Below are 15,564 nucleotides of genomic sequence, written 5' to 3' on the forward strand. Positions count from 1 at the left end.
CGAAAGTTTCTGCAGATTTTCCTCAAGGTTTGGATTGCCAATTCATGACCACCATGACCAGATGTTAGAATCCATCAAGACAACCACCAGAATGGCTGCTGAACTTGAAGATGGCACACAAAAAACAAATGTGAAGTGTTACCCTGGAGAAAACTATCTCTAACCAGACTCTCCAAAGTCAAAAAATGGGCTTTTGTTGTCCTCTGGATCGGTTTGGTTTAGCAGTAAAAGGGTAAAAACAACCCGCTTAACGGCCTCAACAAGTCCTGCCTATTCCAACTCTTTTGTTCAAAGGACATTAAAAGTATGAGGCTATAGGAAGAAAATAATTTAATGAAAAACAAGATAAAATTACTTTACAAAAAATTTAAAGATCTGAAGGACATATTTATTAGTGGCTCTGCACACTGGTTGAATGCAAGAAAGCCAAGTGTTCAAAGTTTACATGTAGAGCCTCGCCCTCTTTGTCCTCTCCTGATTATGTTTCAGAACTAAACAGACACTTTGCACAAAACAGGAGAGAGAATCATCAGTGCAAAGAAATGAAGAAGGAAATAGGAGGGATCAGTACAATTTACTTTTGGAGTATGTACTCCTGTGGGGCAAACTGAAAAATGATCACAGCCAAGGGACAGTTGTACAAGGCGGCTTTATTTAACCCTTAAAAACTAAAGCAGTTCCAAAAATGCGGCCGCCCTGAGGCCATGTTAAAAGCCATTTGTTTCAAGAGCAGCAGCCATTCAAGGACCACCAACCCTTGTCTCCACTTTGATGAAAATGCCACATAATGTCAAAATAGTGACTGAAGAGGCCCCAAGTTTATTCCCTACCAGCTATGACTACCACCTAATAACCTTTAAAAAAAAAAAGTCTCACAATAATTAATTCAAGAGAGCTGCAACCATGTTGTCGAAATTCAAATCCTGTTGCATGGGAAGTTTCTAGTCTGTGTCCATAAGACATGTCGTCAAAAAGCTGTAATTGCAACCCAGAAACCAAGCAAATCCAAACCAAACTTTTTCCCATGGCCATAACCACTTTAACAAAAAGAGAGGTTTAGAAATTAGGACTTTTTCCACGTAACAGTCTAGTCTAGTAATAACACACCTGACTTCAATCCTTTGTATTAAAAATTTGCTTAAAATGTTCTCCCTCTTTTTACCTCAAATGGTATCATTGTTTAGCAGTCACCCAAGGGTCCAGCATGAGTAGTGCTGTTCCCAAGATCATCAGTAATGATTGTGCTCCTCACAAACTCATAAAATTCCAACCTCTACCCTGAGAGACCACCAATTAAGTGTTAAGGGATCTGCAACAGCTGCTAATTCATACTTTCCTACAGGAAAATGGAGCCTTTAAAAGACCACCTCCCTTTTGGTTCTACAATAGCAAAGCAAAGATTTGTCTCATGTAGTCAGCGCAACTATCGACAAGAATGGGAGGGCAAAATTTGCCAAGTAAACACAGTCTGGTCACATTCCATGAAGTGAAGTTTAACGAGCAAACCATCCAGAGCAGATCACACAGTCAGGACTCAGGGGCAGAGGTGACAGCTTGGCAGTAGCAGTAGTCTTACAGAAACGGCACTCGCAGTTATTAATAAAAAATATGGTTGCTCCTCTCCCTGTGTAAACATGGATGGAATTCACGGAATCCTAAGAGTAGGCTGCTAAGACAAATTCTGCTGCAGCCCAAAACATCAAAATAGCGAAATGAAAAAACTAACACATTAAAAAATCTAACACCAAATGTTATCTACCTCTATTTAAAATGCTCTAAGAAATCATTTTTGACCAACATTTAAGTGAATTATTAAAAACACTGCATCATTCTTAAAACACAGTAGGAGGATAAGCAGATAAGCAACCCAAAAAGAACTGAGGTGGTCCGTTGCAGCTACTGTGACCTCACTCTCTCCTGCACAAACCTTTAGCAAAGTGAGTATTTGTTTTTGTGTTCTCATTTACTGTTCAAGTCTGAAAAAAAAAAAAAAAAAAGAGGGAATGCAGAGGCTGAAGCTTCACTGAAGAGAATTCATATGTGATAAGGCCTATAATATTTTTTTTCTAAACAGAGGTTGGCGTGGCTTGCAAGTCAGGCATGTTGTCAAACATTCTTGGCTGGGCGCGGTGGCTGTAATCCCAGCACTTTGGGAGGCCGAGACGGGCGGATCACGAGGTCAGGAGATCGAGACCATCCTGGCTAACACGGTGAAACCCCGTCTCTACTAAAAAATACAAAAAACTAGCCGGGCGAGGTGGCGGGCGCCTGTAGTCCCAGCTACTCGGGAGGCTGAGGCAGGAGAATGGCGTAAACCTGGGAGGCGGAGCTTGCAGTGAGCTGAGATCCGGCCACTGCACTCCAGTCCGGGCGACAGAGAGAGACTCCGTCTCAAAAAAAAAAAAAAACATTCTTCCGTTCATAACGGTCAATTCTCAGGCTGCCACTTTATCAGGGGAGCGGAGTGCACAGAACACATGCACACTCCTTAATACAAAGACACCTTGAAACATGTCAAAATAATTATTCTACACAACTACTTGGCTTATGGACATGTTAGGAAATGACAGAGCCCATGCTCCTCCTTAATTGCGTGGCAACAACAGAACGGTATTGCTTCCCTAACACCAGAGACCACACAGGGTAAGCCAGACAGGCTGCACTGCTGGGGCTCAACCTAAGTATTCACACATATGAACGCTTTAGCATAACAGGCCTTTCTAAAATGCAGGCTGTGGCCAGGCCTGTAATCCTAGCACTTTGGGAGGCCAAGGCAAGAGGATTACCTGGGGTCAAGAGTTCAAGACCAGCCTGGCCAACATGGTGAAACCCAGTCTCTACTAAAAATACAAAAATTAACTGGGTGTGGTGGCAGGTGCCTATAATCCCAGCTACTTGGGAGGCAGGCACAGGAGAATCGCTTGAACCCAGGGGACGGAGGTTGCAGTGAGCCAAGATCACGCCACTTCATTCCATCCCGGGAGAAAGAGCAAGACTCCATCTCAAAAACAAAACAAATAAAATGCAGGTTGCATTTCCAACAAAGGAAAATATGAAGGAGCAAGTAGACTGGGTAGGAATTTCATTTAAACTGAAAATACAGGTCTGCCTAATAGACCCACAATGCAAATTATCTCCAGGAGCCAAGATGGAGGCTTTCTATTGGACTACACTTGCCCTCTGGGCTTTAGTTTTCTGTTAGCTGCAATTTGAAATTTACTTAAAGTGGTGCATTAAATACTAACAGAAGGATTAAGTGCTTAAAAGAAATCTTTGCTTACACAAGTTAAACTGACTGCTGCTAAACTTGGGATTGACTGAGGGTAAACTACATCCCCGACCTTCCTTCCTCAACCTGGGCTCTGTTTACTCATTGCAGGTGCAGATCAGTCCTGCTCTGGTGGCACTGCCCCACCTGGGTGCTGCCGGCTGCCTGGTGAGGCCAGGAGCAGCCGCCCAGCAAGGAGCTTCCACCACTCACACAGGACTTGATGGTCTCAAACAAATGTAGCACAACACTAAGTTTAAAAGCCTAAGATCGCCTTTTCTCACAGAAATCTTTATTTTTTCCACCCAGTCCTTATGGTCAATCACTTTAAGTGCATATCCCTTTACCTGTCAGGATACAAACTGGGGAGCTGTAGACTGTTAAGTCACTTTCAAAGGCATAAATGACCAGTTCACTTCCTATGTGGATTTTTAAAAGGAAATCCTAGAATGCTGCTAAATGCTAAAATTAAAGCTGGAGAATATGCAGCTGGTATGAAAGATGGCAAGAGGATCAAGAGGGAGGGAGGGAGGAACATGTGAGACAATCTCCCCCAGGAGTATCCTTAGAAAAAAATGCTCCCCTCTTGGCCTCTCAAAGCTAGCTACTTTAGTTCCGAGAGGCTGCAATTAGATAGTGCTACAATGACAGAAAATTTCAGTTGAGGACAACTAATTCTAGTTCTGTTCTACTCATTTCCTGAAACAAGGCTAAGATTAATCAGACCTTAAAATGCAGACTGATAAAGAGTGCTTAGATTACGACAGCCCAAATCTCTGTGTTTTGGAATTATTTTGAGACTAATACTTTTAGGGTTGTAAGTGCCTCTATCTGCCAGTTCTTCCTGTGTATAGTCTTCAAAACACTTTAAACTTATTGGCAACAGATTTCAAGTAAATATTTCAGATGTAAACTAACCACTTAAACATTTTTTGTATACCAAAACGGGAATAAAAATATCTTTTTAAAAGCACATAATAAGAAGAGTATTTCTTAAGGAGTCATATGTATGTAAACACAGTAAATTTCTTTAGACCTCACATACTGAATATAAGTATTACCATAAAAAGATTACCTTTCTCTTATGAGTCACTTTACCCACAATCCTATACTGCTAATAATTTAATTAAACAGCAAAGTAATTAATTTAACCAGTACAGGGGAGCTCTAAACAAGAACATTTTAAGGCTCATTAAAAATAACTGATTTACTGCACACCTGTAATTCTAAATTACACCACCAAAAATACACTGAGAGGGCTGAGCCCGGGCATTCGTAGCAGTATGCCAGGGGAATATGAGAACCAGTTTGGAAGTATCCAAATCAACCACCAGGCTGGCTCCACACTTAAGAGTGCAAAATAGTGAATTGAGGTGAACTGCTTCTACATCCAGAAACACCATGGCTGCTGCTGCTACTACCAGCTTTAAGGTTTCCCAAACCGAATTACTGAATGGTAAAGCAGTAAAAATGTCACCTACTTTATCCAGCATGTCCCAAAACTGGTTCACACACTCCTAAAAATGAAAAAATAATTTGGCCTGCAATCGCTTACAAAATTCTAACAATTACATTTTCAAAGCCACATTCCTGGTTCTTGGAACTACTATACCTTATTATCAATGGAAATAGCAATTCAGCGGTTCAACCAAATCACGAGAACACAAATTTGGAGGTTATTCCAAAAGCTAATTCGAATGAGGCCCAACTGTACTGTACAGAAATTCTAAGCTTCTATTGAAGCAGCAGTCCCAAAAACCAAGAACACTGCATCTGGGATGCAGCATGACACGCCCTCAGACAAAAAGAAACTGCACTCTTGCCCTAGGAGCAATGGCAGGAATGATTTGGCTGATCAAGGTAGGCACATCAATCTCACACCAAAACGTTTTTCCATCTGTGTTATCTGGAGAAATACCACGTGGGAGCAGCACGCATGACTGTCTGGAGAGGTTCACAGTGCCTAGTGCTTCTTGCATGTCATGGTCAAAATAAGTGATGGGACAATGATGGCAGTGCCATTCATAATTTCAAAACCCAATGCAGGGAGCACCAGTACACATACCAAAATGGCCTATCCACGGGGCATCTGTCACTGAAATGTTAAATCATTTGACAAATCAAGCTCACATCTCTTTTCATAATGAATGCTCCAGAAAACCAATACCTTTCAGTCATGCAAAGACTCCATGAAGGGTAGTTGAGTCTAGGTCGGGATGGGGGCCTCAAGGCAATATACAAATTGTTCTCTACCACGGTGTTGTCTAAACCAGGGCTGAGCAGTCTCTTTAGTCCTAAGTGCCACCAGCAGGGCCAAGAATCAGTAAAGAAAGGAAGACGACAGCAGCACAGGAGGGAAGGAGGAGAGAGAGAGAGAACACCGCAGTGTGCACGGGGGTGAGGATCACAGAGGCAGGCCTCCTCGGGCCTCCTGGTGGCAGCAGAGCTTGGTTGCTTCCTCTGCCCTCGGCTGGAAGGTGGATACCTAGGCTGACAATCCACATCCTAAGGCACCGCGTTACAAAGCAGATACCTTATTTTGAGCTCTCCAATGGCCAACCTACTCTATTTTTTTCCCAGAGGGGAAAAAGCCTAATAGTTAATACAGGCTAACGTTTTATAGTTTGGAATCTGAGAAGCAAAAGGTCCAGCTACCAAATTTTGATCCCAGGAAGACATCCACAAAATTTTAAACAAGCTATCTTCCTGTGAAACTTAAAAAGCTTAAAAAAAAAAAAAAAAGAAAAAAGAAAAAAAAAAATAAAGAAAAGGAAAGAAAGGAAAAATCTCTCCCACCTAATGTGCAAAATTCAAAAAATTTCAACACAAAAAGGCTCCCCGGAAGCCTAATTGAAGCCTTATTAACCATACTAAGCCAGTAAAACCAACTGTAGGCCAAAGGACCATATAAACCATCCTGTTTGACACACAGGGGCATGACCACAAAACAAAACAAAACAAAACAAAAAAACACAAAACAAAACCAAAAAAAAAAAAAAAACTGAGGTGCGGTAAGGGGGCTTCACGCTTAAGCCTGGAAAGAACATGCTCTACCCAGAGCCGCTTCCACTGACCAAAAATAACCAAGGAATCAGCCACAGAAAAGATGACACACCAACCTTTTCACCCTACTCAATCACCAGTACCATTACCTTTTTCTTTAACCAGGTCTTTAAGTGACTGCCATTTCACGTCAAAAGGTATGTTTGTAATGAAGGCTCTGTATCTTTTAGTTGGATTGGCATATGGCTCAAAGCGATTGCCTCCTCTTTTTATGTTTTTCTCCTTCCTCTTCTCATTCTGAGCAGGTCGTTCTCCTTCACTGAATTCAAAAGAGAAAAAAAGGTAAAGGGTTTATATGTCAGCACAATGTGAAAGACAATTATTTGATTTGCCAGGTTTACAATTCCATGCTAAGTTACATATGACACAAGACTAGTACTGGACAGATGCGGTGGCTCACACCTGTAATCCTAGCACTTTGGGAGCCAAGAAGGGGGGATCATTTAAGGCCAGGAGTTCAAGACTAGCCTGGGCAACACAGCAAGACCCTATCTCTACAAAAAATATATATATATATAAAACTTAGCCAGGTGTGGTGGCACATTTGCACTCCCAGCTAGTAGGGAGGGTGAGATGGGAGGATCACTTAAACTCAGGTGTTCCAGGCACCAGCGAGCTATGATCATCCTACTGTATTCCAGCCTAGGGCAACAGAGCGAGACCCTGTCTCAAAAAAAGCAAAGACAAGACTAATGTTGATTTTGAATTAAGACATTCAAACTAAAGGCTCCATGGGGCAGAAAGCATTTGCAAGGAAAAGTACACTTTCCTGGGCTTACAAAATACTCCTATGGAGAGTAACAGAGACAATGGTGAGGCCAACTCCCTGACCAAGGTGTGTTAATTCCAAGACAGAAACAGGAAAAGAGAAGGATGATTTCCAAGACTTCACGGAATGGAAATATGAGGTAGTACACACAGGCCCAACCAATTTTAGCTTCACAAACAAGTGTCTCTCATAGTGTTAAAAAAAAAAAAAAAAAAAGGCCGGGCGCGGTGGCTCAAGCCTGTAATCCCAGCACTTTGGGAGGCCGAGACGGGCGGATCACGAGGTCAGGAGATCGAGACCATCCTGGCTGACACGGTGAAACCCCGTCTCTACTAAAAAAATACAAAAAACTAGCCGGGCGAGGTGGCGGGCGCCTGTAGTCCCAGCGACTCGGGAGGCTGAGGCAGGAGAATGGCGTAAACCCGGGAGGCGGAGTTTGCAGTGAGCTGAGATCTGGCCACTGCACCCCAGCCTGGGTGACAGAGCGAGACTCCTTCTCAAAAAAAAAAAAAAAAAAAAAAGAGGGGGGAAGCATAAAATGATGCAGCCACCATGGAAAACAGTTAGGTGGTCACTCAAAATTAAACACAGAATTACTATAACCCAGCAATTCCACTGCTAGGTATATACCCAAAAGAATTAAAAGTAGGGATTCATACACATATGCCAATGTCCATAGCAGCACTATTCATACAAGCCAAAAGGTAGAAACAACGCAAGTGTCTACCAAAAGATGAATGGAATGAACAAAACATGGGATATCCGTGCATCAGGATGGATTTCTCAGCCACAAAAAGGAAGGAAATCCTAACAAAGGCTACAACATGCATGAACCTTGAGGGCATTATGCTCAGTGAAACAAGCCAGTCACTGAAGGCCAAATATTGTACGATTCCACTTATTAAATACCTCTGATAAGCAAATCCGTACACAGAAAGTAGAACAGAGGTTACCCGGGCCTAGGGGGAGGCAGAAATGGGAAGTTATTCAACACTGAGCACAGAATTTCATTTGGGATGAGAATAAAAGTTCTAGGAATGGGCAGAGGTGATTGCTGCAAAACACCATACTTCACTGCACACTTAAGATGGTTAAAATGGTCTATTTTATGTATATTTTAAGCACTTTTTAAAAAATCCAAAAAGGTGGGAAAGAAACCATTCCCTATACAACCCTACTACTTTGAAGCGGGGAAACTCGAGTCTGAGCAACGCTGGGAGGAGGAAGACAGCATGCAAACAATCCTGCCTTTGGCAAAGAAGGGTGGCTGCTTTTCTGGCATGGCCTTCCCATCGCACTCTTTACCTTTGTGTGTTAGGAGCCACCACACTGTAACACCAACCATCTCTAGGTAGCAGCCATCAGGCTTGGAAGCCCGGGCACTGGCTGCCAGGGCTCTTCCCTCAACTGCCAGCTCAAGCACAACCCCTCTGACTACAAAGAGGCACGGCTGAGAGCTGACCAGGAACAAGTGAGGAGCCAGAAGCCACCTCAAGTTTCTTAAGCAACTGAGCCTTGCACTTTCTGCTTCCCGAGCCCTATGTGCCGCCAGTGAGAATCCAGTGACTCCCAGACCACAGGCTCTACTGCAGAATTTGTGATCCATGACAAAACTGGAAAAAAACAAAAAGCCAAGACTACAGTATTAACAATTTATAAAAGTATCTTTAATTGAAGGACTGATCTTTATTCTGGGATATAAATTTCTTCCATGGCAGAAAGGTAGTGTTTAAACACCAGATAGTAGCCAGAGAAGCTACTATTTTAAAATGTTATTTACTTGAGGCCAGGCGCAGTGGCTCCCACCTGTAATCTCAGCACTTTGGAAGGCTGAGGCAGGCGGATCACTCGAGGTCAGGAGTTCAAGACCAGCCTGGAGGCCAGGCGTGGTGGCTCAAGCCTGTAATCCCAGCACTTTGGGAGGCCGAAACAGGCGGATCACAAGGTCAGGAGATCGAGACCATCCTGGCTAACACAGTGAAACCCCGTCTCTACTAAAAAAATACAAAAAACTAGCCGGGCGTGGTGGCAGGCGCCTGTAGTCCCAGCTACTCGGGAGGCTGAGGTAGGAGAATGGCGTAAACCCGGGAGGCGGAGCTTGCAGTGAGCTGAGATCCGGCCACTGCATTCCAGCCTGGGCGACAGAGCGAGACTCCATCTCAAAAAAAAAAGACCAGCCTGGCCAACATGATGAAACCCCATCTCTACCAAAAATACAAAAATTAGCTGGGCGTGGTGGCACATGCCCGCAATCCCAGCTCTCAGGAGGCTGAGGCAAGAGAATCGCTTGAACCTGGGGGACAGAGGTTGCAGTGAGCCGAGATCACACCACTGCACTCCAGTCTGAGTGACAGACAGAATGAGACTCTGTCTCAAAACAAACAAAAAAAAGGATTCACTAGAGACCAGGTGTGGTGGCTCACACCTATAATCCTAGCACTTTGGGAGGTCAAGGCAGGAGAATCTTACTTAAGCCTAAGAGTTCGACACAGTAAGACCCCGTCTTTATTTTTTAAAATAATAATAATTATCTGAGTGTGGTGTCGTGCACCTGTAGTCCCAGCTACTCAGGAGGCTGAGCTGGGAGGATGGCTCGAGTCCAGGGGGTCAAGGTTACAGTGAACTATGATTGCACCACTGCACTCCAGCCTAGTTGACAAAGCAAGACTCTGTCTCAAAATTAGTAACATATTCACTTGGAAACACTTTAAAGTCAGAAACTTTGTGTAGTCCCCAAACACAAGAGTGCCAAGGGGTATCCCAGCAAAGGTATCACTGGTGTGAGCTACACCCAACTTGACACAAGGTAAAACCAAGGAAAGCAGCTTTCTCTGTGATCTCAACTACACCAGTACACAATCAATAGGTTTCCCTTCCCAGGGGCTGGCAGATAAGGTGATGTTATGGCGGCTCCAATCCTAGGTGCCTAGAACGCAACCTACCTGAGTCCACAAAACTGGCTTCACGCCACAAAGCAGGCCCCACAGGAGAACTACAACTGTTACCCAGGCCACTTGTCTATTCCAAAAGAAAGTCCTTCACCAAAGTCTGCCAAACAGAAACTATCTGCCAAATCATCTCCTACTCTTTCCTGGAAAATGATGATGAAAGTGTTAGAAAAACTCATAAAACATAACACAATCTACACATCATGGTCCACCAGAGGATTCACAGATGGAAATGAATTTTAATATTGTTACTTTTGAAGTCCCAAATACTTTAAGATTTACAATAAAAAACATTCTGACACAGAGTCCATGATGAATATTTCCAGTCTGTTTTCACCAGACTGCTTAAACTCACCTATAAGCTACTAAATGTATAAATAATTATAGCCAAAGCAGGTAACAAAGTGTCTAACCTATATTCCACAGGTGCATACTATGGCTACCAATCAACTACCCAATGTAACCACAGAAGCTGAGCATTTGGTTTGGGGTTAATCCACATCACATGACTCCCATTGAGAAAGCGGCTCTCACCATGCTTAAAGGGCACAGCACCTCTGCAAACAAATCCTTCCCTGGCTAATCATTCCCTCCGAGAGGTTTCCTCAGTAAAGAGGTTAGAACTATCCCTTGTCATTTCCAGGTTTTAAAAAATTGACCTTTTTGGAAATCTACCACCACCAACTCAATTCTTGACAGACTCGTAGAGAATGACCCTCAAAGAAATATCATTCAAGACACTTATTCAAGCAGACTGGCTATGGTGGCTCATGCCTGTAGTCCCAGCAGTTTGGGAGGCTGAGGTGAGTTGAGTGCTTGAATTCAGGAGTCTGAGACCAGCCTGGGTAACCTGGCAAAACCGTGTCCCTACAAAAAAATACAAAAAATTAGCCAGGCATGTTGGTGCACGACTGTGCCCAGCAATGCAGAAAGAAGACAGCCTGGCTCCAAGAGGTCAAGGGTACAGTGAGCCAAGATTGGACCACTCACTACACTCCAGCCTGGGTAACAGAGGGAGACCCTGTCTCAGCAAGGAAAGGGGAAGGGAAGGGGAGGGGAGAGATATATTCAAGTTCAGATTATGTGATGGTATAAAAGTGATGTCCTGAAAAGCTCTTTTTTTAACATGTCCAATCCTATTTTCTCACTATCTTCAGGATAAAATTAGGGGAATGTTCTTCTCTAGTCCATGTATATATATATATAAAAACTTAACTTTGCAAGTCTTTCTAACTTTTGGTTGGGCGCGGTGGCTCCCGCCTATAATCCCAACACTTTGGGAGGCTGAGGCGGGCAGACCACCTGAGGTCAGAAGTTCAAGACCAGCCTGGCCAACATGGTGGAAATCTGTCTCTACTAAAAATACAAAAATCAGGCCAGGCATAGTGGCTCACGTCTGTAATCCTAGGACTTTGGGAGGCTGAGGCAGATGGATTATCTTAGGTCAGGAGTTTGAGACCAGCCTGGCCAACATGATCAAACCCTGTCTCTACTAAAAATACAAAAATTAGCTGGGCGTGGTGGCAGGCGCCTGTAATCCCAGCTACTCAAGAGGCTGAGGCAGGAGAATCTCTTGAATCCAGGAGGTGGAGGTTGCAATGAGCTGAGATTGTGCCACTGGACTCCAGCCTAGGTGACAAGAGTGAAACTCCGTCTCAAAAACAAAACAAAAACAAAAATTAGCCGGGCATGGCGGCGGGCGCCTGTAATCCCAGCTACTCGCTACTTGGGAGGCTGAGGCAGGAGAATCACTTGAACGGGAGGCGGAGGTTGCAGTGAGCCAAGATCGCGCCACTGCACTCCAGCCTGGGCAACAAGAACAAAACTCCATCTCAAAAAATAAAAATAAAAAATAAATTAAAAATATAGTTAATGCCTGTAATCCCAGCACTTTGGGAGGCCAAGGTGAGTGGATCGCTTGAGCTCAGGAGTTCAAGAACAGCCTAGGCAACATGGTATAACCCCATCTCTACAAAATATTAGCTAGGCATGGTACCATCTGCCTTTGGTCCTATTTACTCAGAAGGCTGAGGTGGAAGGATCGCTTGAGCCCAGGAGCTGGAGTACACTGGCTCTGGCTGGCTTGTTTTAAAGCCTGAAGAGCAGAAGGCTAGGAGTGAATCAGTGATCAGTACGCTGCATTCCAGCCTGAGGGACAAGAGTGAAACTCCATCTCAAAAAAAAGAAAAAACTAATAAAAAGATTGTGCCTCTAACCTGCAAAAGACTACCAAATAGTGACTGCCTACACTCTCTTAACATCTCCATGCCATTCCCATGCATAACACTCACTACTTGTGAAGTTTCTAAATCAAGGGATGGGTGCAGTTTGAAACAGCAATCCCAATACCCTGAAATTGTGATCACATCTCCTGAGGGACAAGGACCCCTCTGCCCGCGTGAGAACCATCCCTTACATAAAGTGACTCATCACAGAAATCCCTTAAGTCCTGTGCTGCTCTAATGCATGTAAGGTGTGGAGAGCACTATTCACAGCACCATCCCAGCTCCAAGGCCACCACTGAGCTACCCACATGACTCAAGCTCTTTCCGTCTCTAGTGCTTTACCAGCAAAACCAGCACAACCTGTATGCATGGTAGCTCAGAGGGACGCTGTGACAATCAACAAAGAATGGCATAACAAAAAGCAGCTTATCTAAGGAGGCAGTACTGCATGTGGCTAAGAGCTAGGGTCACCAAGTCATCACTAGGCCTCGGTCCTATGGAGGTTACCACCTACCCGCTTACAGCTTTAAAAGAGACTCTTGGCACACAGTAACTGAGGCAATGATGTATTTTGCTACCAATAATTTTATCGAGAAGGGTAGAGAGGCAGACTGATTTACTCCTAGACGTCTACTGTTCAGGTTTTAAAACAAGCCAACCAGAGCCAAAGCTGAGAAAACCTAGGCATTACCATCATCATAGACTACCAAAGGGACAATTTAGCTTTTAACCCTATGACTGCAAAATATGGTAATGGCGAAGCCCACTGGAGAACCACCCTTCCCAAAAAAACAAGCAAGCGGCCGGGCGCGGTGGCTCAAGCCTGTAATCCCAGCACTTTGGGAGGCCGAGACGGGCGGATCACGAGGTCAGGAGATCAAGACCATCCTGGCTAACACGGTGAAACCCCGTCTCTACTAAAAAATACAAAAAACTAGCCGGGCGAGGTGGCGGGCGCCTGTAGTCCCAGCTACTCGGGAGGCTGAGTCAGGAGAATGGCGTAAACCCGGGAGGCGGAGCTTGCAGTGAGCTGAGATCTGGCCACTGCACTCCAGCCTGGACGACAGAGCGATACTCCGTCTCAAAAAAAAAAAAAAAAAAAAAAAAAACAAGCAAGCTAATCTTCGCAGGCTAGTATCTCTTTCCCTAACCAGAAAAAAAAAAAAAAAAAAAAAACAGAGCAGAGTGAAAGCAAAGACCTGGCAGCATGCATTCAAATAATCCAAAACCCTGTCTTCTAATCTTGAGCTCACAATCTGACATGCCTCCAAAGTCCTTTTCACGGAATAAACAATCACTTTTTAAAGTACAGCAAACACTCAAATGCATTGTATAGAGAATCTGATTTAAATAAAACAATTCAAATGACTGTTTACTGAGTGGTTATCAAGGTAGTATTATGAAAGCAGCAAGCTGCCTGGGAGTCAGGATGGCCTCCCCTGGAGTCTTTAGATCAAGTTCCTGAACCTGGATTTAACTGTTTAAAATGAAAGTTTTCTTGGCCGGGCGCGGTGGCTCAAGCCTGTAATCCCAGCACTTTGGGAGGCCGAGATGGGCGGATCACGAGGTCAGGAGATCGAGACCGTCCTGGCTAACACGGTGAAACCTCATCTCTACTAAAATAATACAAAAAATCTAGCCGGGCGAGGTGGCGGGCGCCTGTAGTCCCAGCTAATCGGGAAGCTGAGGCAGGAGAATGGCGTAAACCCGGGAGGCGGAGCTTGCAGTGAGCCGAAATCTGGCCACTGCACTCCAGCCTGGGCGATAGAGCAAGACTCCCGTCTCAAAAAAAAAAAAAAAAAAAAAAAAGAAAGTTTTCTTGATTGTAAAAACAGAGTCAACCCTAACACTACCTCCTCGGGAATCTACCCTAAATACATATTTTTATTTTTAAAAATAACCAATCCATCTGTGTCTGATTCACCCACAAAACTACTCAGGACTAGGGGCTGGGCGCGGTGGCTCACGCCTGTAATCCCAGAACTTTGGGAGGCCAAGGAGGGCGGATCACAAACTTAGGAGATCAAGACCATCCTGGCTAACAGGGTGGAATCCTGTGTCTACTAAAAAAATACAAAAAAATTAGCCGGGTGTAGTGGTGGGCGCCTGTAGTCCCAGCTACTCGGAGGCTGAGGCAGGAGAATGGTGTGAACCCAGGAGGCGGAGCTTGCAGTGAACTGCAATCGCGCCACTGCACTCCAGCCTGGGTGACAGAGCAAGACTCCGTCTCAAAAAATAATAAAATAAAATAATAAAAATAAAAATGACTCAAGGACAGCGTTTAAATGTTTTTTAAAAACCTATACATTCCCCTAAAATGAACTTTTTTCCTTACTATACCCTAACTCTGAATCTTGACTGACTTTAAATGGAACAGATTTCTCATCAAAATTAAGCAAATCCTCTTCTCACACCCAGGAGAGAAGGAACTGCAAAACAAGATTTCCAACCTGGGTTCCCAGATGGAGCTTGCTAGCTCACTGCGTTTTTGGTCTACTGCATACTCCACTCCTGGTAGAGACTGAAGTCCAAAGAATCAAGTTTCTATTTTCCTCCTGTCTCTCAAGGGCTTTCAAGATAAAAATCTAAATTCACTGCCCATTAGCTGGCCACCAGTGCTCCAACCCTAAAACGCTATAGCAACTTCAGTGTTTTGTTTTGTTGTTTTTTTTTTGGTAGAGACAGGGTTTTGCCATGTTGCCCAGGCTGGTCTTGCACTACTGAGCTCAAATAGTCCTCTCACCTCAGCCTCCCAAAGTGCTGGGATTACAGGTGTGATCCACTACACGCAGCACAACTTCAGTTCTTAATAAAGCATATACTCAAATCTCTGCTCTTTGGATACTCTCCTCTGCCTCTCCCCAACCATCTTCTACACCACTTTCACACGTCTTTCTGTCATGGAGGAACAGGTCCCTGCCGCCAGCAGGTGGCGGGGGTCACCTCCTCCATTCTTTCTACCAAGCAACTCCACTAACTTCTATCACAGCATAATTACCTTACTACAAATATGTTAATGGCCTCTCCGTTCTGCATGGAGTGCAGAAGTATAGGCTTCTAAAGAGCTTTCCTTGTTAAGACTTGCAATGAAAAACAAAAAGGTTTTCCACAGGCTCTATCAAAAATATCCAAGTGTTGCCAGTTTCCTAAACTATCCTCTATGAAGCCAGTACTACACTTTCAGAGACTATGAGGCTCTTTCTCACAAGGGCTATTTTATTCTACAACTTGCTGGTTCCAACAGTCCACATGTATTTGTAAAATGACTCAGTCACAAAACGACTATTTGAA

At 44.0% G+C, this 15,564-nt stretch overlaps 1 protein-coding gene across 10 annotated transcripts in view; it reads right to left on the reverse strand.

The window, feature by feature from the left end:
- HNRNPM (heterogeneous nuclear ribonucleoprotein M) overlaps positions 1-15,564 on the reverse strand; it is a 43,906-nt gene that overhangs the window by 25,562 nt on the left and 2,780 nt on the right. For all 10 annotated transcript variants that reach the window (XM_010388836.2, XM_010388837.2, XM_010388835.2 and 7 more), the window contains exon 2: positions 6,421-6,590. In XM_010388836.2, the coding sequence (XP_010387138.2) occupies positions 6,421-6,590 (170 nt within the window). The remainder of the gene's footprint in view (positions 1-6,420; positions 6,591-15,564) is intronic.

The sequence above is a fragment of the Rhinopithecus roxellana genome, chromosome 8, assembly GCF_007565055.1.
Source record: "Rhinopithecus roxellana isolate Shanxi Qingling chromosome 8, ASM756505v1, whole genome shotgun sequence".
NCBI classification, from domain to species: Eukaryota; Metazoa; Chordata; class Mammalia; order Primates; family Cercopithecidae; genus Rhinopithecus; species Rhinopithecus roxellana.